The sequence below is a fragment of the Bufo gargarizans genome, chromosome 1, assembly GCF_014858855.1.
Source record: "Bufo gargarizans isolate SCDJY-AF-19 chromosome 1, ASM1485885v1, whole genome shotgun sequence".
Classification (NCBI taxonomy): domain Eukaryota; kingdom Metazoa; phylum Chordata; class Amphibia; order Anura; family Bufonidae; genus Bufo; species Bufo gargarizans.
Window position 1 is genome coordinate 725,875,787 of NC_058080.1, and position 22,476 is coordinate 725,898,262.

Sequence of the window (22,476 nt, forward strand, 5' to 3'; positions counted from 1 at the left end):
TGGCGCTTTACTGACATGATGTCGGAGTAAAAAAGGATTTGGCAATATTTTCAGCAGATAAGCCGCTGCCTGATGTGTCTGACAGCGACTCTCATTTCCCCCAACTGAATTCACATACCCGTTCCGCAAAGCCGAATGTGTATTAAGGAGCCGGCAGAGAGCGACGTATGGCCACGCTTAGACTAGGACTACATGGCGACATTGATGTCGCACCAATGTCACGCACCATATTTTGTAATGCTAGTCTATGGTGTCGCACTGGATCCAAGATGGATTTTTGTGTGACCGTCGTGTCGCAGTGTGACACCATAGACTAGCATTACATCCATGTTGCAGTATAGTAGTACCCCATATGCCGCCATGTAGCCCTTGCCTTACACTGCAGTCGTGGTACTTGCAGGATCCTTTACGATGCATTTGACGGATCCATCATGATCACCCTACCAACTTCTGGGTCTGTCCAATGTATTATTTTTTATTGAACAGACTCATGCAGGCAGGTTTCCGTTACCTTTTGATGGTCAGAACAGCATGACAGAAAGTTTAATACAAATCCAAACATTCCGGGTCTTCGCGCCTTCAGCATAAGTACAGGCTATATATAAAGTGATCAGACCCCCATGAAGAAAGAGCTGATAATACATCTGGGCATACAGAGGAAAAGCTGGATGCTGTGACCATGTTCTGCGCCCGCCGGACACGTGTGGGCACTGCCAGTACATTCTCCAGCTCAAGAATGGGAAATGGCACCTGATACGCTTACCAACCTCAGCATAGAGACTTTCATTATTTTCACTCTGTATGTAGTTCATTTTCCACATACTTCAGCAGAGAAAAGCTTTATGAGAAGACTGGGGATGTTCACTGACCCTCTGCGGAGCTGAGCAGATGTGCACCATGCAAAAGCACCACCAGCTACGATTACAGATAATCATCGCCCAGTTGTAGCTTCAGCATAATAAAAAAATTCTGCTTACAACGGCATTATAAGCGTGTACAGGGGAAAAGCGAAAGATCATGAAGTTAAAATAAGGTCATACAATTGCTGGCAAAAGAATGCAGCAGAGAACACAACATGCAGAGCACATCGAGGGTAGCGGTGGTAGACTGTTAATTTAAAGGGAGTCTGCCACCAGAAAACTCACTCAAACCAGGCACCGTGCCTTGCAGGGCTAGCTGGGTTGAATGTAATGATACCTTTCATCATTGTTCTATTTTAGAGAAAAACTACTTTTTTTAAAAATATAAATGAGCAGTTAAAGGGAGTCCGTCACCTCCAAAATCAGTTTACCGCCATGTAGGGTAGGTGCCCAGAAACACAAAACTATACCTTTCTTATGAAAATCTGGTCCCCTAATCCTTAGAAATACTTCATTTTACAAAAAGGCTCTTCGGTGCACAATGGGTGGGGCCGCTCTGTTTGGTGCACCCAGCATACCTTGTGCCATCCCTACTGGCTCTGAAGTCTTAAAGGGAACCTGTTACCTGGATTTTGTGTATAGAGCTGAGGACATGGGCTGCTAGATGGCCACTAGCACATCTGCAATATCCAGTCCCCATAGCTCTGTGTGCTTTTATTGTGTCAAAAACCCGATTTTTATAATATATATTATATATAAACCTTAGACGAGTCCTGTCTGCTCCATGCTTCAGAGAGGAGTCCAGCATTCTGACTCATCTTACAACGTGAGATTACGGCGCTCTAGCTTTGTGACGTCGGGGAGCAAGGAGGAGATTTGGAGGATGCGGGGCGGTGCTGGGCTCCTTCACAGTGACCGTGGCTGGGCTCCGGAAACGTTAGTAACTTTATTTGCCTCATTTACACACCTATATATAATCGTTTTTTTGACACAATAAAACAGAAAGCTATGGGGGAATGGATATTGCGGATGTGCTAGCGGTGATCTAGCAGCCCATGTCCTCAGCTCTATACCCAAAATCCAGGTGACAGGTTTCCTTTAGGGTCCATTCACACGTCCTGTTTTTTTTCATCCTGAAAAACGGTCCGTTTTTTGCGGATCCGTTGTTCCTGAAAATGTTTCCGTATGTCATCCGTTTTTTGCAGATCCGCAAAAAACGGAAACATGTATACATTTCAATAATCAAATAAAGTTGTTTGGATTTCTTTGAAAAAAAATTGAAAAAAAATAAAATAAAAATTTGTTATGCGTTTCCAGGAACGGAATCCGCAAAAAACGGATGACATACGGAATGACATCCGAATGTCATCCGTTTTTTGCGGATCCATTGACTTTGTATTGTACCAGGATCCGATTTTTCAGGACAAGAATAGGACATGTTTTATATTTAAACGGACATGCGGAACGGAACAACGGAAACGGACAGCACACATTGTGCTGTCCGATTTTTTCCAGGACCCATTGAAAATGAATGGGTCCAGATCTGGTCCTGATCTGTTCCTGAAAAAACGGAACAGATCAGGAAAGAAAAAACGGACGTGTGAATGAACCCTTAAAGGAAGAAAAAAAAAAAAGAAAAAAAAAGGAATAGGGGAGGTGCTGGACTGCTTTACTGTGGAGAAATGCTAGCTCAGCCCCTCCCACAGTGATCTCAAACTTTTTTGCATGAAAGTACAAAGTATTTCTTAGGATTAAGACTGGATTCTTAAATGAAAGGTACATTTATGTTTCGGGGCCCTTACTCTACATATTGGCATGTTTACTTGGAAACAGATTATGGAGGCGACAGACTCCCTTTAAGTGCACAGAGGGCAGGCCCAAGCTACTGTGTGCACCCTTGCTCCTCCGGCTTCCTCTGTTGGCCCCTCCTTCTTCTTAATTGACATTCCCCTAAGCTAGCAGTACAAGTCTGTGTGCCCCTATGCAGCAGATTAGGGGCAGGCTGTCCCAGCAGACAGCAGTGTCGCTGTACATTTCGCCTAACCCTCATTGACTATAAAAGGTCCAGTGGTGATCCCGTCTCTTTCTGGCATAAATGCTAGGTTTCATTGCATGCAATAGTTTTTGTCTGGCTGCCACTGGTACCAGATCAGGCATGCAGCAAATGCGAACATATTCATAAAAAGGAGCTGTTCCCTCTGCTGATATATATATTTTAACTCCCTATATAATCATTCTGAAGCATTCATTCTTGTGGCTCTATGATGTGCCATTCCTTTATTGTTCCTGCTAGAAATTTATGAATGAATTGCTGGCAGTTTGCAATGAAGGTCCAGATGGGTGTTACCAGTTGGAGGCGTGTCCCTGCAGAGTCTGACATGGGCAGCACTGATTGGATAATGTTAGACTGTGCAGGGACACCCCCCCCCCCCAACTGGTAACACTCATCCGGACCTATTTTGCATGAATATCTGCCATTGAGGGACAATTCTTTCCTTGGAGACTGATATAGAACACATGTCCAGTATGCAAGTTGATTTCAGTGGGGTGATTGCCATAATCTGCAGCCAGACATCCATGACAGCGCCTTGTCACCTTGAAGAAACGAAGATCATCTCCAACATGCCGACCCTCCTTTCTCCAAAAGTCTGCTCCCCATACATCTTACACGGCCATCCAACTATGACGTTCACATCACATCATTGGATGACTGCTAGAATGACTTTATGGAACTGCTCTGTAAGTAATTCCACAATAATAAATGGGTTTAATGGGAATATACACTGATTGCTTATACTTCGGGTAGGTGATCAGTGTGTGATCACTGGGTGCCTGAGCCCTAAGCACCATCACAGATGAACAGATTGTTGGGATATTGACCAGGAGCAGCAGCACATACCGTAGAGTGGTATCTGGATAAAGCACTGAATGGGCTGCAGCACTACACGTCTCTCTTTACATTTGGCCATCAGAGAGATCCCTATTCATCTACATTTTCAAAGCCGCTCCAAGCTTCTCTTTTAGGCTACGGCAAACTGCGAATTAACCCTTTCACCCCCGGAGGTTTTTTTTTTTTTTGCGTTTTTGTTTTGCGCTCCCTGCCTTCCCAGAGGCATAACTTTGTCTGTTCACATAGCCATATGAGGGCTTGTTTCTTGCGGGACAAGTTGTACTTTCCAAAGCCACCATTTAATATTGCACATGATGTAGAGGAAAGCAGGGAAAATAATATATAATACAGTGAGGAACAGAAGTATTTGAACACCCTGCGATTTTGCAAGTTCTCCCACTTAGAAATCATGGAGGGGTCTGAAATTCACATTGTAGGTGCATTACCACTCTGAGAGACAGAATAAAAAAATAAAAATCTGGAACTCACATTGTATGATTTTTAAAGAATGTATTTGTCTTGCACTGCTGAACATAAGTATTTGAACACCTGAGAAACAGCAAAAATTCTGGCTCTTAAAGACCTGTTACCGTGCCTTTAAAAAGTCCCCCTCTACTCCACTCATTAATCTAACTTAGTAGCACCTGTCTGAGCTCTTTAAAGACAACTGTCCACTCCACAGTCAGTCAGACGCCAACTACTACCATGGGCAAGACCAAAGAGCTGTCAAACGAAACTAGAGACAAAATTTGGACCTCCACAAGACTGGAAAGGGCTACGGGGCAATTGCCAAGCAGATTGGTGAAAATAGATCAACTGTTTGAGAAATTGTTAGAAAATGGAAGAGGCTAAAGACGACTGTCAGTCTACCTCAGACTGGGGCTCCATGCAAGATCTCACCTCGTGTGGTATCACTGATAAGAAAGGTGAGGAATCAGCCCAGAACTACAAGGGAGGAGCTGGTCAATGACATGAAGAGAGCTGGGACCACAGTTTCAAAGGTCACTGTCAGTAGAACACTACGCTGTCATGGTTTCAAATCATGCATTGCACGGAAGGTTCCCCTGCTCAAGTCATCACATGTCCAGGCCCGGCTGAAGTTCGCCAATGACCATCTGGATGATCCAGAGGAGGCATGAGAGACAGTCATGTGGTCAGATGAGTACTAAAGTAGAACTTTTTGGTCTAAACTTCACTCGTCGTGTTTGGAGGAAAAAGAAGGCCAAGTTGCAATCCCAAGAACACCATCCCTACTGTGAAGCATGGGGATGGTAACATCATGCTTTGGGGGTGCTTTTCTGCGAAGGGGACAGGACGACTGCACTGTATTAAGGAGAGGACCATGGGGCCATTTATTGTGAGATTTTAAGCAACAACCTCCTTCCCTAAGTCAGAGCATTGAAGATGGGTCATGGCTGGGTCTTCCAACATGACAACGACCCGAAGCACACAGCCAGGATAACCAAGGAGTGGCTCCGTAAGAAGCATATCAAGGTTCTGGAGTGGCCTAGCCAGTCTCCAGACCTAAATCCAATAGAATATCTTTGGAGGGAGCTGAAACTCTGTGTTGCTCAGCGACAGCCCCGAAACCTGACAGATCTAGAGGAGATCTGTGTGGAGGAGTGGGCCAAAATCCCTGTTGCAGTGTGCGCAAACCTGGTCAAGAACAACAGGAAATGTTTGACCTCTGTAATAGCAAACAAAGGCTTCTGTACCAAATATTAACTCAGATTTTTTCAGGTGTTCAAATACTTATGTTCAGCAGTGCAAGACAAATAAACTCTCTAAAAATCATACAATGTGATTTCCTGATTTATTTATTTTTATTCTGTCTCTCGGAGTGGAAATGCACCTACAATGTGAATTTCAGACCCTCCATGATTTCTAAGTGGGAGAACTTGCAAAATAGCATAGTGTTCAAATACTTCTGTTCCTCACTGTGTATATATATATATATATATATATATATATATATATATATATATATATATATATATATATATATATATATATATATATATATATATATATAATTTTAAATAGGGTGAAATTGCAAAAAAAAAAAAAAAAAAAAAAACTATTCCACCACAGTTTGTTTTTTTACGATGTTCGATAAAACTGACCAGTTACTTTTATTCTACAGGTCAGTACGAATCCGGCGATACCTTATATGTCATTTTTCTTGCGTATCGCTTTTACTTTTTTGTCGCCATATTATGTGTATGGAGCTGTATGGGGGCTAATCTTTTGCGGGGCAATCTGAACTTTTCATTGATACCAATCTGGGGTGTGTGTGAATTTTTGATCACTTTATTTAAATTTTTTGTAGGAAATGAAGCAACCAAAAATGACGAATCTGCCATTTGGCCGCTTTTTTCCCTTTTCCCTTTTGCTGTTTACCGCATGGGGAATATATTTTTATACTATGGGCGTTTTCGCACATCGCGACACCGGTGATGTGTATTTTTTTTTTTTAGTTCTTTTAATTTTTCTTTTGGGAAACAGGGGGCGATTTGAATTTAGGGTTTTATTTTTAAATTTTTTTACACACTTTTTTATAGTTCCCATAGGGAACTATAACAATCAATCATATGATTGCTATCATCATAGACCCCAATGCACTAGCATTGGAATCTATGATCATTTTACTACTTTTCTATAGAGCCCTATTACAGGCAAGGGCTCCACAGGAAATACTATGCAGCAGCCTCCTGTCATTAATTAAGACAGGGGCTGCTGTACACACGCTCCAGCTCCTCCGATCGCCACACGGATGAGCCGGAGCATAACTGAAAGATTGACCACGGGATCTGAGGGGTTAAACGTCCGCGATCGGCATTACTGCCGGTTGCGGACATGAGCAGCGGGTGTCTGCTATAAGAAGCAGGCGGCCACCTGCGGCTATGGCGTCAGCAGCGCACGCGATCGGGAGCCATGTTTAAAGACCGGACCGATGACGCACACGTACGTCATCGGGCGTGAAGGGGTTAAAGGGAACCTATCACCTGGTTAAAGAGCCACCAAGTCACCACCATTATGCAGCCAGGATTTAGGCTGGTTTCACACAAACGTGTTCAATGCGTTGTACTTCGCAGTGTGTGATTGCGAGAGCTCCTGCCCACTCAACAGTAACCTACAGGATACACGAGTAGGAAACGGACAGAGCGGCTGTCGGGCCTGGCCGGAGAGTGATCTTAACTAGCCACAGGAGCAGGGGTTGCAAAGAACTTTCTGGGGGAGGCGGTGGGGACCAGTCAATTCTAGTTCTGCCACTGCGCTATGCAAGTTGAGGTTGCTGCGGATTTGCTGCAGTTCCACCCCACCCCCCGCACACACAGATACCGATACCCAGAGCGTCTATAGTTCTACCAACTTGGGTGAGTAATACAGCAGTTACTTACCATTTTCTTTCCGTAACCGGGTAATGAACTTCTTTGGAGGAATGACTCCAACTTTTTTCTTTTGCGTGGCTATACTGTGGAAGAGATCGGCTAAGCAGGTGAGGAGATTCTCCTTCTTTCTTGGTTGGCTTTTGTAGGCAAGAACTTTTTCCCGAAAAGGGCGGCAAAAATAAAGTGCCTGAAGGACAGAGTTGCAGTAGCAGGTGTTCCCGAACTAAGGGTATAAAAAAATAAAAATATAAAAAGTGAGAAAAGAAAAAACAAAAAAAAAAAACACACAGAAATTACCACATGTATAGCACTAATAGCCAAAGTCCACTCAACACATGTGAGCGCTAGATTAGCTGACGCCATGTTGTCACACTTAAAAGAAGTTGTCAAGAATTAGGGTACTTTCACACTTGCGGCAGAGGATTCCGGCAATCTGGACGCAAACGGATGCATTTGTCATCCGTAAAAAACAAATCCGGTATTTATTTTTCGCACAGATTTAATGGTCTGCACATGCGCGGAAGGAAAGAACGGCGCATTTCGATGGAAATTAATTCCTGATCCGGCAAGTGTTCATGATTTTTGGCCGGAGAGAAAACTGCAGCATGCTGCGGTATTTTCTCTGGCCAAAAAACGTAAGAGGGACTGAACTGATGCACCCTGAACGGATTGCTCTCCATTCAGAATGCATTAGTATAAAACTGATCAGTTTTTTTCCGGTATAGAGCCCCTGTGACGGAACTCCATACCGGAAAACAAAAACGCTACTGTGAAAGTACCCTTATTCATGTAGGTCATGTACATTGTATTCTACGAGAATATGAAATTCTCATGCACACGACGCAGATTTTTTCCGTGCGGATTTTAAAATCTGCAGCATGTCAATTTACAGTTGAAACCAGAAGTTAACATACACTATATAAAAAGACACATATACATGTTTTTCTCAATATCCGACATGAAATCAGAATAAACCTTTTTCTGTTTTTGGTCAATTAGGATTACCGTAATTATTATTATTTGCCAATGCCAAAATAATGAGAGAGAAGGTTTTAAGGCATTGTTATTACTTTCTGCAAAAAAAAAAAAAAAAAAAAGCGGCTGAGGTGGGAATCAAAGTATAGGCATTTAAAGGGAGGTTTTGTACTTATTTGATCAGTTATTTCCATCAGTTATTCTGAGCCAAATACAGGTCGGTGTCAATGTCGTTTGGCTGCAGATCTCGCCCTTCCATTGAAAGGGGTGAAATCTGCACCAATACTTGCAAACAATTGACATGCTGCGAATTTATAAATCTGTACTTCAGGTCAATTTCCACACGGAATGAGCAAAGTGTACATGAGATTGGTCTAATCCCATACAATTTACTGCGTTTTTTCTGTACAAGAATCTGTGCAGAAAAAAACTTGAGTAATCCGCTCCATGTGCAGGTGGCCTTACACCTCTGGTGCAACTTCTCTGTACCATCAGGAGTGGGTCTGGAAATCCCTATACAAACTTAGGCCTCTTGCACATGACCGTATGCCCTCCAAGACATACGGTCCGGAGCGGCATTGATCGTGCGCACGGGAGTACACCACCACATAGATTACAATGATGCTGTGCACTTCGGGCCGCCCGCGGGACTATCATCCCGCACTAATATGATCTCTTTAGTGCAGGACAATAGACCCACGGGCGGCCTGACGTGCACAGCCTCATTGTAATCTATAATGCTGTCTACTCTCGTGTGCACGCGATCAATGCCGCTCCGGGACATATGGCCCGCTCACAGACAATGTCTTCGAGGGCATACGGTGGTGTGCAAGAGGCCTAAGATGGTCGTTCCAACCTGTTGAAATTGAAGGGTGTGGCTGATGTTCTTATGTGTACAGACAGCTTAAAGAAGTTGTCTTACCTCAGTAAATGGCATCATAAAGACAGAGTTAAAGGGGTTGTCCAGTTTCAGAGCTGAACCCGGACATACCTCCATTTTCCCCCCGGCAGCCCCCCTGACTTAAGCATAGGAGCAGTTCATGCTCTGATGCTCTCCTTTGCCCTAAATCGCGCAGGGCAAAGGCATTTTTTGGAGATCCGGTGACGTACAGGGCTCTCCATGGGGCTGCCAGGAACCATGGTGACGTCACTGGCACTGATGGGCGGGATTTAGCGCTGCCCTAGCCAGTAAAACGGCTAGGGTAGCGTTAAAGCCCGCCCATCAGAGCCGGTGACGTCACCGAACACACTGCCGGGTGGAAGCTTCCGCCAGCAGTGTGTTATTAAAAACAAAAGAGCCCGTGCCCTGCGCGATTTAGCGCAGGCAAGGGAGTGCATTGGAGCATGAGCTGCTCCGATGCTAGCCTCAGGGGGGGCTGCCTGGGTGAAAATAAGGGTATGTCAGCTCTGAACCCGGAAAACCCCTTTAACATAAGCCACTTACTAATGTATTGTGTATCCATATTGTCTATTTTGCTGACAATTCATTTATTCCATTGCATTATACTCTGTTTGCATCCATGGTTACGACCCCCTGCAATCCATCAGCGGTGGTCGTGCATGCACCCTACAAGAAACTCGCTGGTGGCCGCGACTGGGGGAGCACGCATATCATATAATGTGATGGAAAAATGAATCCAGCCAGCAAAGTAGGCAATATGGACAATCACAATACATTAGTAAGTGCCTCATATTAACTTTATCTACACGATAAATGCCATTTTCTGAAATGAGACGACTAAAGAGCACCTGTCATCACATTTTGCCTAGGCAGTAAATGGCTGCTGGGCACATTACACAGTTCTCAAAATTATTTTTCTTAAAACTGACCATAAAGCCGATTTCCTGAAATAAACGTTAGTATCTTGGCCTGACCTGAGCTCAGTGTGGGAGGGGGGCGTATAACTGGATTTCTTGAGTCACCACCGCCAGCTCGCCCACCTCGCCGTGACCGACAACCCCTTCCTGACATCAGCTCGTCTATAATCTTGCTCCTGCTTATGGAACACTGTTGGGGTCATTTATCAAACTGGTGCAATAGCAACCAACCAGTTTCCACCTTTAATTTTACAAAGGAGATGTCAAAAATTAAAAGGAGGAATCTGATTGGTTGCTATGGGCAACTAAGCCAGTTCTACTTTATACCAGATGGATAAATGACCCCATGAGTCTGCTCCTCGCTTGAGACATGTGCAGTGAGCCTCATCTTCAGTAGCTCACAGCGCACGCGCAAGAAGTCTGTGAGCCTCTCACAGCAAGTTTGTGATGAGCCGGTACCAAGGTCAGCAAGCTCAGGGAATGTCAATCACAGCGAGGTGGGCAGGCTGTGCGCTTGGCAGCTGAAGACGTCTGTGCTGGTCCCATGTTCATATGTGTCCGCATTGCTGAGAAAAAAAAAAAGTGCAGACAGAATGGCAGTTGCAGAGAGAGCTGAGCCTCTAGGTGTAATGGTAACACCCCCATTGCTCCTGGAGGATTATTTGCATATATATTAAAACATCATTTTTCTCAGCAATGCGGACACATATGAACATGAGACCAACACAGATGTCTTCAGCTGCCAAGTGCACATGTAACAGGTCAGCCAGTGTCATAGGGATAAATCTGCTGACAGATGCCCTTTAAAGGGAACCTGTCACCGGGATTTGGGGTACAGAGCTGAGGACATGGGTTGCTAGATGGCCACTAGCACATCCGCAATACCCAGTCCCCATAGGTCTGTGTGCTTTTATTGTGTAAAAACATTGATTTGATAGATATGCAAATTAATATAAAAGAGTCATATCTTACTTGTGTGACCAGAGAAGAGTCATATTTTCAAGCTCTGACTCATCTCAGGTTAATTTGCATATGTATCAAATCGGTTTTTATACACAATAAAAGCACATAGAGCTATAGGAACTGGGTATTGCGGATATACTAGCGGCGATCTAGCAACCCATGTCCTCAGCTCTGTACCCAAAATCCCGGTGACAGGTTCCCTTTAAGAAAAATAAGATTGAAAAAACAGTGCAATGTGCCCAGCGGCAACATGCCATAAGTTGTATGGGCAAAACGTGATGACAGGTTCCCTTTTTCCTCCCCTATGTTCCTTATCAAGGAGCCAAGATGAGACCGGTTAGTCTACTATCACACTGGCGTTTTGGCTTTCCGTTTGCGAGATCCGTTCATGGCTCTCACAATCAGTTTGCATTCTAAATGGAAAAGGATCCGCTCAGTTTGCATCAGTTCAGTCTCCATTCCGCTTTGGGACGGACACCAAAACACTGCTTGCAGCGTTATGGTGTCCGCCCGACGATGCGGATCAGTCCTGACACACAATGTAAGTCAAAGGGGAAGGATCCGTTTTCACTGACAATATTAAACGGATCTGTCCTCCATTGACTTTCAATGGTGTTCAAGACGGATCCGTCGTGGCTATGTTACAGATAATACAACCGGATCCGTTCTGAACGGATGCAGATGGTTGCATTATCTGAACAGAGCCGTCCATGACGGATCCGCACAAAACGTGAGTGTGAAAGTAGCCTAACATGGACATTCAGCACAGACAGAAATTTGTCCCGAAAGCTCCTGGATAATAAAAGGATTGTCAGACGGAGTATGTGAGATAACCCGAAAACAAATCAAGAGGAAAAAGCCGTGAAAAGAGCAGCAATTGTGATTTCCATATGATGCATTTGTGGATAAAGCGGATTACACATAAAACACGCAGTGAACAGCCTAATTTCTTCTGAAGTGATGACCGGTATAATGGCGGTTTCTACAGTCGCTTCTGTACAGACACTGCTGGGGTCTCCTATACCACCAGGACCATCATGGGAAATACAGAAGTTCCATAACGCTCTGATCACATCTGTGTCATGGTCCGTGCAGTCCCAGATCTGTCACACAACGCACCCCAATGGCGCCTGAGGGACTCTGCTGACTTGTATGGTACGTAGGATTGGGAAGGAGAACTTCGGAGGTCATATTGTGCATTTTGATTCCCTGTGGGCAACCAGTGAAGAGAGAGCGGGAGGAGAGGCAGAGGGGTTAAAGGGATGTCTCACTTCAGCAAATGGCATTTATCACATAGAGAAAGTGAACATAAGTCACTTACTAATGTGATTGTTCATATTGCCTCCTTTGCTGGCTGGATTCATTTTTCCATCACACTATACACTGCTTGTTTCTGGCATGACCACCGCTGCTGTATTTGCAGGGTGGTCGTAACCATGGAAACAAACAGTGTATAATCTGTTAAAAAAATATATGAATCCAGACAGCAAAGGAGGCAATATGAATAATCACAATACATTAGTAAGTGTCTTGTATTCACTTTGTGTACATGATAAATGCAATTTGCTGAAGCGAGACATCCCTTTAAGGTAGCCATACACCTTAGAAGGTAGTCAAACATTCCAGATATTCCTTCCGATCCCCTTGCACGTGTGTGTTCTTAAAAGGATGGAGAATAAGCCGCCGCCAGACACCTCTAGGAATGGTTTATCTCCCTTGATAACAAAAGGACTGGACATGTGGAAATCCAATATGTCTGATGCTGCTATCCCCAACATCTGCAATCCAGGGAGAGTCAGGATAACCCCTTAACATTTCATGAATGTTGCTGAATTTGGTGGGTTCTCCTCTTAGTCTATTGTGTATGGGCACCTGTAAGGATAGAGCGGAACAGTGACTAATCAGGCTAGTCAGAAAGGAAAGGACGCTGCAGTTATCAGGGGGAACCATGAAAACATTCTATATTGAACTATGCCGACATTCACCTCCACTGGGGTGACAGAACAAAGCACAGATTTCCAGGTACTTCTCTTGTTGTCAGTGGTGTCCCCGTGGAGTGATACACTGTCTAAGTGTGAAGGAACAGGGAAATGCAGATAATAAATGGGACAATGGTGGTTACCAAGCCTAAAGCTATACAGCCGCAAACTAAGGCCACATACACAAGGCACAGCTGAACGCAGGCTGCAGCGGGGTATAGACAGCGACGTTCTCCCAGCTCGGTAATATGGCATCTTATGGAGATGTGCAGTTCATAAGGATCGTCCTTTGTGAGAATTCTTCCATCATATCACAGGGGCAGCCGATGATGCTGTGAACACGCGGAGGGGTGTCCATCGGACGGATCCCCTCCAGCTTCTCTCCACCAGGCTCGGCTTGATCGACAAGGCTCTCCCTATACACAAACCGGGAGAAATCTGTCAACCAGGCCAACTGATGAGAAGCTGGAGGGGAGCCGCCCTGAGGACACTCTTTTCAGAGCCATGTTCTATATGAAACGCCGCAGAATTAGAGAGCTGAACGTAGTTCTTTGTAATGAGGGAGCCCGTGGCAGTCTGATGCCACCCGTGGTTTGAGCGGTGTGAAACTGATGACAGGCTGCCTTGAAGTTTCGCTTTTAAAGCCCTGCATCCCCTTTGAACAGCGGCGCAGACACCCAGCTGTCACGCTTTGCAAATAGAATTCTTTAAACCTAAAAAAAGCAGGCTTATATAAAGCACCGGAGCCGCATTCTTGAGGAAAAAAAACAAGTTTGTGATCTGGGAACGCTGCCATCACTTGTGAAAATCCACGTTATTTATTCCAGCACAGTGTCATTTTAGAAGGAGGGTTTTTGTTCAGATAAAAGTGAAGACGGGAGACAGATTTCTCTTACATTTCTGGGACGTCTGCTATTTTTGGAGCAGTTATATAAAATTAGAGCGTATTTAGGCATCTGTTGCGGCGTTCCGACTATTGAAGCACTACAGTCAGAACGTTCTTCGTAAAACAGCAATGTCAGAGGCCGCAACTCCCTCTAGCATACCAACATCTAGGGATGAGCGAAGCGAGCTTCCGGTCCTAGATCCAAAGTCGATTCGCTCAAAACTTTGTTTAAAATGCTGTACGAAGAGGCGAATGTATGGGCTCCGGCAAGACTTCGGTGAGTAACTTTGGGATTGGATTTTACAACTTTAAAACCATTTTAAAACTTGGTACCAAAGCCGGACTTCAGATACCTGTTTTAGGCCTCCTGCACACGAACGTGTGCTGCCCAGTTGCCATACTGCGAACCGCATTTGCGGATCCGCAATACACTGGCGCCGCTCCCATTTACTTCAAAGGGTCCGTAAATCCGGAGATGCGGAACGAAAGCACAGAACAGAAATTCCATGGGGTTTCGTCCCGTACTTCCGTTCCGCAAAAAGATAGAACATGTCCTTTTGGCGGAACGCGAAACCAATAGAAGTGAATGGGTCCGCGAACCGTTGCCCCACGGTCGGTGTTCGTGCATTGCGGCCCGCAAGCACGGCCACAGGTGACATTAAGGCCTCTTTCACACTTGCGTTGTCCGGATCCGGCGTGTACTCCACTTGCCGGAATTACACGCCGGATCTAGAAAAACGCAAGTGTACTGAAAGCATTTGAAGACGGATCCGTCTTCAAAATGCGCTCAGTGTTACTATGGCACCCAGGACGCTATTAAACTCCTGGTTGCCATAGTAGGAGCGGGGAGCAGTATACTTACAGTCCACGCGGCTCCCGGGGCGCTCCAGAGTGACGTCAGAGCGCCCCATGCGCATGGATGACGTGCCATGCGATCACGTCATCCATGCACGTGGGGCGCCCTGACGTCACTCTGGAGCGCCCCGGGAGCCGCACAGACTGTAAGTATACTGCTCCCCCGCTCCCCACTACACTTTACCATGGCTGCCAGGACTTTAGCGTCATTCAGAAAAGGCTAAACGTCGGATCCGGCAATGCGCCGAAACGACGTTTAGCTTAACCTCTTAAGGACATAGGGCGTACAGGTACGCCCTGTGTATTTCTGATCACTGCCGTGCGGCTGGCAGTGATCGGAACCCGGTGCCTGCTCAAATCATTGAGCAGGCACCTAGAATAAATGCGCGGGGGGGTCCCGTGACCCCCCCATGTCGGCGATCGCTGCAAACCGCAGGTCAATTCAGACCTGCGGTTTGCTGCGATTTCTGCAGTTTCTGATCCCCGCGGTCCCTGACCCCCTAAAATGGGGTCACTTTTTTTGGAGTTTCTACTCTAGGGGTGCATCAGGGGGGCTTCAAATGGGACATGGTGTCAATAAAACCAGTCCAGAAAAATCTGCCTTCCAAAAACCGTATGGCATTCCTTTCCTTCTGCGCCCTGCCGTGTGCCCGTACAGCAGTTTACGACCACATATGGGGTGTTTCTGTAAACTACAGAATCAGGGGCATAAATAAATGAGTTCTGTTTGGCTGTTAACCCTTGCTTTGTAACTGGAAAAAAAAATATTAAAATGGAAAATCTGCCAAAAAAGTGAAATTTTGAAATTGTATCTCTATTTTCCATTAAATCTTATGCAACACCTAAAGGGTTAACAAACTTTGTAAAATCAGTTTTGAATACCTTGAGGGGTGTAGTTTCTTAGATGGGGTCACTTTTATGGAGTTTCTACTCTAGGGTTGCATCAGGGGGCTTCAAATGGGACATGGTGTCAAAAAAACTGTCCAGCAAAACCTGCCTTCCAAAAACCATATGGCGCACCTTTCACTCTACGCCCCGCTGTGTGGCCGTACAGTAGTTTACGGCCACATGTGGGGTGTTTCTGTAAACGGCAGAGTCAGGGCAATAAAGATACAGTCTTGTTTGGCTGTTAACCCTTGCTTTGTTAGTGGAAAAAATGGGTTAAAATGGAAAATTTGCCAAAAAAATGAAATTCTCAAATTTCATCCCCATTTGCCAATAACTCTTGTGCAACACCTAAAGGGTTAACGAAGTTTGTAAAATCAGTTTTGAATACCTTGAGGGGTGTAGTTTATAGAATGGGATCATTTTTGGGTGGTTTCTATTATGTAAGCCTCGCAAAGTGACTTCAGAGCTGTAGTGGTCCCTAAAAATTTGTTTTTTGTAAATTTCTGAAAAATTTCAAGATTTGCTTCTAAACTTCTAAGCCTTGTAACATCCCCAAAAAATAAAATATCATTCCCAAAATAATTCAAACATGAAGTAGACATATGGGGAATGTAAAGGCATCACAATTTTTAGGGGTATTACTATGTATTACAGAAGTAGAGAAACAGAAAACTTTGAAATTTACAATTTTTTTTCATATTTTTGTTAAATTAGGTATTTTTTGGTGCAAAAAAAATTTTTTTTTTACTTCATTTTACCAGTGTCATGAAGTACAATATGTGACAAAAAAAACAATCTCAGAACGGCCTGGATAAGTCAAAGCGTTTTAAAGTTATCACCACTTAAAGTGACACTGGTCAGATTTGCAAAAAATGGCCTGGTCCTAAGGTGTAAAAAGGCTGTGTCATTAAGGGGTTAAGGCCGGATCCGGATCAATGCCTTTCAATGGGCATTCATTCCAGATCCGGCCTTGCGGCAAGTCTTCAGGATTTTTGGCCGGAGCAAAAAGCGCAGCATGCTGCAGTATTTTCTCCAGCCAAAAAACGTTCCGTTCCGGAACTGAAGACATCCTGATGCATCCTGAACGGATTTCTCTCCATTCAGAATGCATTAGGATAAAACTGATCAGGATTCTTCCGGCATAGAGCCCCGACGACGGAACTCTATTCCGGAAGAAAAGAACGCAAGTGTGAAAGAGCCCTTAATGGTATTTTAGTTTAATAATCAAATGCCGAAGTTATTCACCGAAGTCTCACGAGACCTTCAGTGATAACTCACTTCGCCTTGCCGGAGCCCATCCTTTTTTTCGTCTCCGTACAGCATTAAAAGAGTTTTGAGCGTAGGGACTTAGGACCTAGGATCCGAAGCTCACTTCGCTCATCCCTACTGGCATCACAAAATTAATGGCAGCTATAATACTAATACATCAGTAATATTACAGACTAGAATAATATATTTGCTGATCTGGAGACGTGCATGCATAAAAAAAAAAAAAAAAAAAAAAAAACACCACTCCAGAAGGCCGCAACTACGCAATGCATCCATTAAGGCATCATTTACACAGTGTGCTATTCACAACGGATCCGGTACCAGTTACTTAGATTATGTTTCATGCCAGATCAGTCTTGCTCAGTATCCCTTGGCGCACTCAAAAACGGAGCTTGCAGTGCTTGTGTGCGCGTCACGGGAACGCAACGAAATGCATTCTGGTACAATGAATGGAGACAAAACTGAAGTGTTTTTCTCCGGTTTTGAGATCCTCTGATAGATCTCAAAACCGGAAAGGAAAATACAGATGTGAAAGAAGCCTTACATGCTGATTAGGTCACGGCTTTAACCCTCTGCAATAGAAATAGGTGAATTCCACGGCAAAAAAAATATTCTAAAAGGCAATCCTGGTAAAATCCTGCAAATGCATGGGTTCTTCCGTAAACAACACTTCACATCTATTAGGTGATAAATGTCTGATTAATTGGGGTCTGACTTAGGTCCCTTTCACACGAGCGAGTTTTCCGCGCGGGTGCAATGCGTGACGTGAACGCATAGCACCCGCACTGAATCCTGACCCATTCATTTCAATGGGGCTGTGCACATGAGCGTTGTTTTTCACGCATCAGTTCTGCGTTGAGTGAAAATCGCAGCATGTTCTATATTCTGCGTTTTTCACGCAGCCCTGGCCCCATAGAAGTGAATGGGGCTGCGTGAAAAACGCATTGCATCCGCAAGCAAGTGCGGGTGCGATGCGTTTTTCACTGATGGTTGCCAAGAGATGTTGTTTGTAAACATTCAGTTTATCACGCGCGTGAAAAACGCATCAAAACGCATTGCACCCGCGCGGAAAAAACTGAACAACTGAACGCAATCGCAGACAAAACTGACTGAACTTGCTTGCAAAATAGTGCGAGTTTCACTGAACGCACCCTGAACGCATCCGGCCTTAATCCGAAACGCCCGTGTGAAACCAGCCTTAGGCCTCTTTCACACTTGCGTTGTCCGGATCCGGCGTGTACTCCACTTGCCGGAATTACACGCCGTATCCGGAAAAACGCAAGTGTACTGAAAGCATTTGAAGACGGATCCGTCTTCAAAATGCTTTCAGTGTTACTATGGCACCCAGGACGCTATTAAAGTCCTGGTTGCCATAGTAGGAGCGGGGGAGCGGTATACTTACAGTCCGTGCGGCTCCCGGGGCGCTCCACAGTGACGTCAGAGCGCCCCATGCGCATGGATGACGTGCCATGCGATCACGTCATCCATGCGCGTGGGGCGCCCTGACGTCACTCTGGAGCGCCCCGGGAGCCGCACGGATGGTAAGTATGCTGCTCCCCCGCTCCCCGCTACACTTTACCATGGCAAACAGGACTTTAGCGTCCCGGCAGCCATGGTAACCAATTCAGAAAAAGCTAAACGTCGGATCCGGCAATGCGCCGAAACGACGTTTAGCTTAAGGCCGGATGCGGATCAATGCCTTTCAATGGGCATTCATTCCGGATGCGGCCTTACGGCAAGTCTTCAGGATTTTTGGCCGGAGCAAAAAGCGCAGCATGCTGCGGTATTTTCTTCGGCCAAAAAACTTTCCGTTCCGGAACTGAAGACATCCTGATGCATCCTGAACGGATTTCACTCTATTCAGAATGCATTAGGATAAAACTGATCAGGATTCTTCCGGCATAGAGCCCTGACGACGGAACTCTATGCCGGAAGACAAGAACGCAAGTGTGAAAGAGCCCTAAGGCTATTTTCACACTAGCGTTGTTTGAATCCGGCGTTCAATTCCGACACCGGAACTGCCCGCTGGATCCGGAAAAACGTGTGAAAACTGATTACATTTGAATCCTGATCAGGCTTTCGATCACAATGGAAAAATGCAATGGAAAAAACGGATCCGCCATTTATGGACTTTAACTTTTTTTTCCTATTTTTCGGGTTTAACATGCAAAAGCCGGATCCGTTTTGACTGAACACACGGTGCCGGATCCGGCGTTAATGCAAGTCAATGGGAAAAAAGCCTGATCAGGCGTTCAAAGTGTTCAGGATTTTTGGCCGGAGGAAAAAATACTGCATGCTACGTTTTTCTGAAAAGCCTGATCAGTCAAAAAGACTGAACAGAAGACATCCTGATGCATCCTGAGGGACGGACTCAATTCAGAATGCATTAGGATAATGTTTAAAGAATAGTTCTTTTCCGGATTTGAGCCCCTAGGACGGAACTCCGCGCCGGAAAAGAAAAACCCTAGTGTGAAAGTAGCCTAATGGGACTCCCACAACACGAGAACCAGGGTCCTTTGAATGGAGCAGAGAAAATCTAGCCGTGCCATGTCCATAGCATAGAGACTGAAAAGATCAGTGGTGCCCATGCATAACCACTAGTGTTAAGCGAACTTGTGTTTTCAAGTTGGGGTTCTCTAAGAATTTCGTTATGAATTCCGCTACCACGGACCATAAATTACAGTCTGCGGTAGCGGAATCCATTACAGAATTTATATAACCCGAACCTTGTATGCCAAACTTGAAAACACAAGTTCGCTCATCCCTAATAACCACCACTCCACTGAAACAGTGGACACTGGACCTCAGTCAGACACTGCTTATCGATCCCTGTGTACAGGCGATACGCATTTATTATAGGAAAAACCCTTTAGCCCCTTCCCGACCTCCAAACATACATTTACATCGGTAGTAGGGTGTTTACAGTGAAACTCTTTCTTTTATTTATTTATGTAATTTATAGGGGCAGTGATGCTGACCATTTTTGTAATATACTTTAATTACTAAAATCACACATTTCTATTAGAAAATAGCAATAAAGTGGCCCCATTTTGAGCCTCAGCGACGCTCCTCTGTCTTCTGTTTACATAACTATGGAGACTTGCTCAACATTGACTGTCTTATGTAAACAGAAGACAGAGGAGCGTTTTAAGGTTCAAAATGGGCCAATTTAGAGCTATTTTTCTAACAGAAATGTGCGATTTCAGTAATTAAAGTATATTACAAAAATGGTCAGTATCACTGCCCCAACACATTACAAAAAAATAAAGAAGAATAGCAGTTACACTTTAAAAATGGCGCCTGCTCCACTCACTGCTCTCCGCGCCTTATTAGTAAGCAAGAAGCACGGGGAGCAGTAAGTGTAGTGCTGCTAGCACCATGACCCGACACTGTGCCACATCAGGTCACAGTGCAGGGCCAGAACAAGACCAGGGAGCGGCGAGTGCAGGAAGAGCAGTCTGAGCAGGAGAGGTAAGTAGTTTGATTTATTTTACTGTCATCTGAACTAAGGTCTGATAAAGACTGGAGGGGGTCTGATCTGAGGCCTGATAAAGTTTGGGGGTCCGATTGGGGGTCTGATGAAAAATATATATATTTTTTTTTAAGATTTTCCTTCTCTAAAGCCTACATGCGTCTTATAAAGCAAATAACATGGTAATTCACTTACAGTATATGGTGCCAGCCCCAGCAAAAAAATAAAATATGACCAAACCGTGCACAAAGAGAAAATCCATCTTCAAGTTCAATGACAATATAGAAATAATGGTCACTTACATTTACCAAGCCAAAGTAGTGCTCGTTCACTGGAAACTGTTCCGGACCAATCTCTTTCTCTAAAGCCGAGGCATTGGCGCCCTGGAGAGGAGAGAAAGAAGGCGCCATTAGAGATCTCTATAGCTTTTACTTACATGTTCACAGTGTGGGGAATAGAACAGCAACACATAAGGCACTGAATTTTTTATTTTTTTTATTAAGCAATGCTGGGACTTGTTGTTCAACATCAAAGCCACTTGGTGAACACTTTCCATAAAGAAGCGTGACTCTGATGTCACAGCAAGGAGGCAATTTCAAAGCATCATTTTAGCTGCGAGGAGATGGTGACCAAAACCTGATTGCAAAAAATTTAGCGCTCGTCTCTGGCATGAGATAAAGGATTTCAGGACAAAAAATAAAAAATAAAAATCCCTGACTTGGTCACAAGTACGAATACGGCTCTGGACGATTCTTTTGAACGCTTGCTGTTGTGAACTGCTGAGCTGTCTAGACATATCCCACAAACATGGCCGACCGAGCCGCTCCCTACAACCAGTCCCTTCATGCTGTGACCGGCAAACTCCAGCGCGGCTTTTTTTGGGGAAAGGCAGCTGAGGATTATTGCATCCTCTCTCACTCTGGCAGTTTCACAATATTGAACTCGCTGGAGGAGGATGATGGGAGTGGCTGGTCAGCTGTGGAGGATGATGAGCTGTATGAGGTTGCTGTAAATAAATGACTAGAATGGATTTTCAGGTGGTCATCGGGTTTTAGGACTGACAACGAAAAGAAGAGATCAAACTGCAGATGTGGAGTGAGGCAGTCACCCGTCGTCGGGACGCACCGCTCAATCACTCGGGGGGGGCATTATCAGAGGCATTTTTTATGCAATTTTCCTCCAATGCAAATTTTTTTAACTGTTGCTCAACGTGCAATACATTTTGCACCAGGAAGGGGGAAAATGGCATAAAAAAAATGCCTTTGATACATTCCAACCAAAGTAGTGCGCACAAAACGTCAGTGAATTGCGGACGTTTGCCGTCTGATCTCCAGGGATCGCTCATGTATCTTTTGACTTTAACGCGTCTATTCACACATGGACCGTGGCTCTGTGGTGACACCACGGAAGCATCCTCTATTTTGTCCTCGATTACGGATCCCTCACATACACTAGTCTACGGGTCTGTGAAAACCACTGACACAGCACGGACGTCATCCGTATTTTGCCAGTGGTTTTCACGGAGTGACATAGGGACTAAACACAGATGCTTGATGGACATCTTCACAGATGAACCACAGGCCTCTTTTACACGTCCATGATGACATCCGTGACAAGATGGTCAAAGTCACAACCAGGCTGCCAAAGGAGGGGGGGGGGGGAAGAGAGAAACAAGCTCTCGTATGAGGCACAAAAATGTTCCATAAATTCCCCCGCACGCCTTCTGTATCTGGCCATTTACGAGGTCCTTGAACAGAAACATTCTATAAACCCGTCCTGACCTCATCTAAGGGGTTAGCACTGGTGCCTTACAGAGATGGGGTCCTGGGTTCAAATCCGACCAAGGACAACATCTGCATGGAGTTTGTATGTTCTCCCCGTGTTTGCGGAGGCCTGGAAGCGAACGGAACTGCCTGCCGGAATCCTCTGCCGCAAGTGTGAAAGTACCCTTACATGGGGGGGTGCAAGTAACTATGAAAGCAGACATGTCAGGAAAGGGGACAGGTCCTTGTGCTTGCTGCCAAACAACCTCATTCAGGTGAATGGAACCAAATTGCAATTGCAGAAATGTCTGCAATAAATCTGCTGTGTGTGAATATTCCCTTACTACAAGGTACCTTTCACTACATAGAGATGGAAAACCTCGTCTACACAATAAGCCTCGATCAGTTCATACAGCAGGATGAGAAGGGCTCACTGAGCCAGCACGACCAACCTGACACAGCAAGG

The 22,476-nt window shown here is 44.9% G+C and overlaps 1 protein-coding gene across 1 annotated transcript in view; it reads right to left on the reverse strand.

Annotated features, from left to right (window-relative positions):
- Positions 1–22,476, reverse strand: part of USP12 (ubiquitin specific peptidase 12) — a 74,649-nt gene that overhangs the window by 16,652 nt on the left and 35,521 nt on the right. Inside the window, exons 2-3 of the mRNA XM_044292669.1 lie at positions 20,550–20,630; positions 7,152–7,365 (exon numbers count right to left, since the gene is read on the reverse strand). Coding sequence (XP_044148604.1) covers positions 7,152–7,365; positions 20,550–20,630 — 295 coding nt within the window. The remainder of the gene's footprint in view (positions 1–7,151; positions 7,366–20,549; positions 20,631–22,476) is intronic.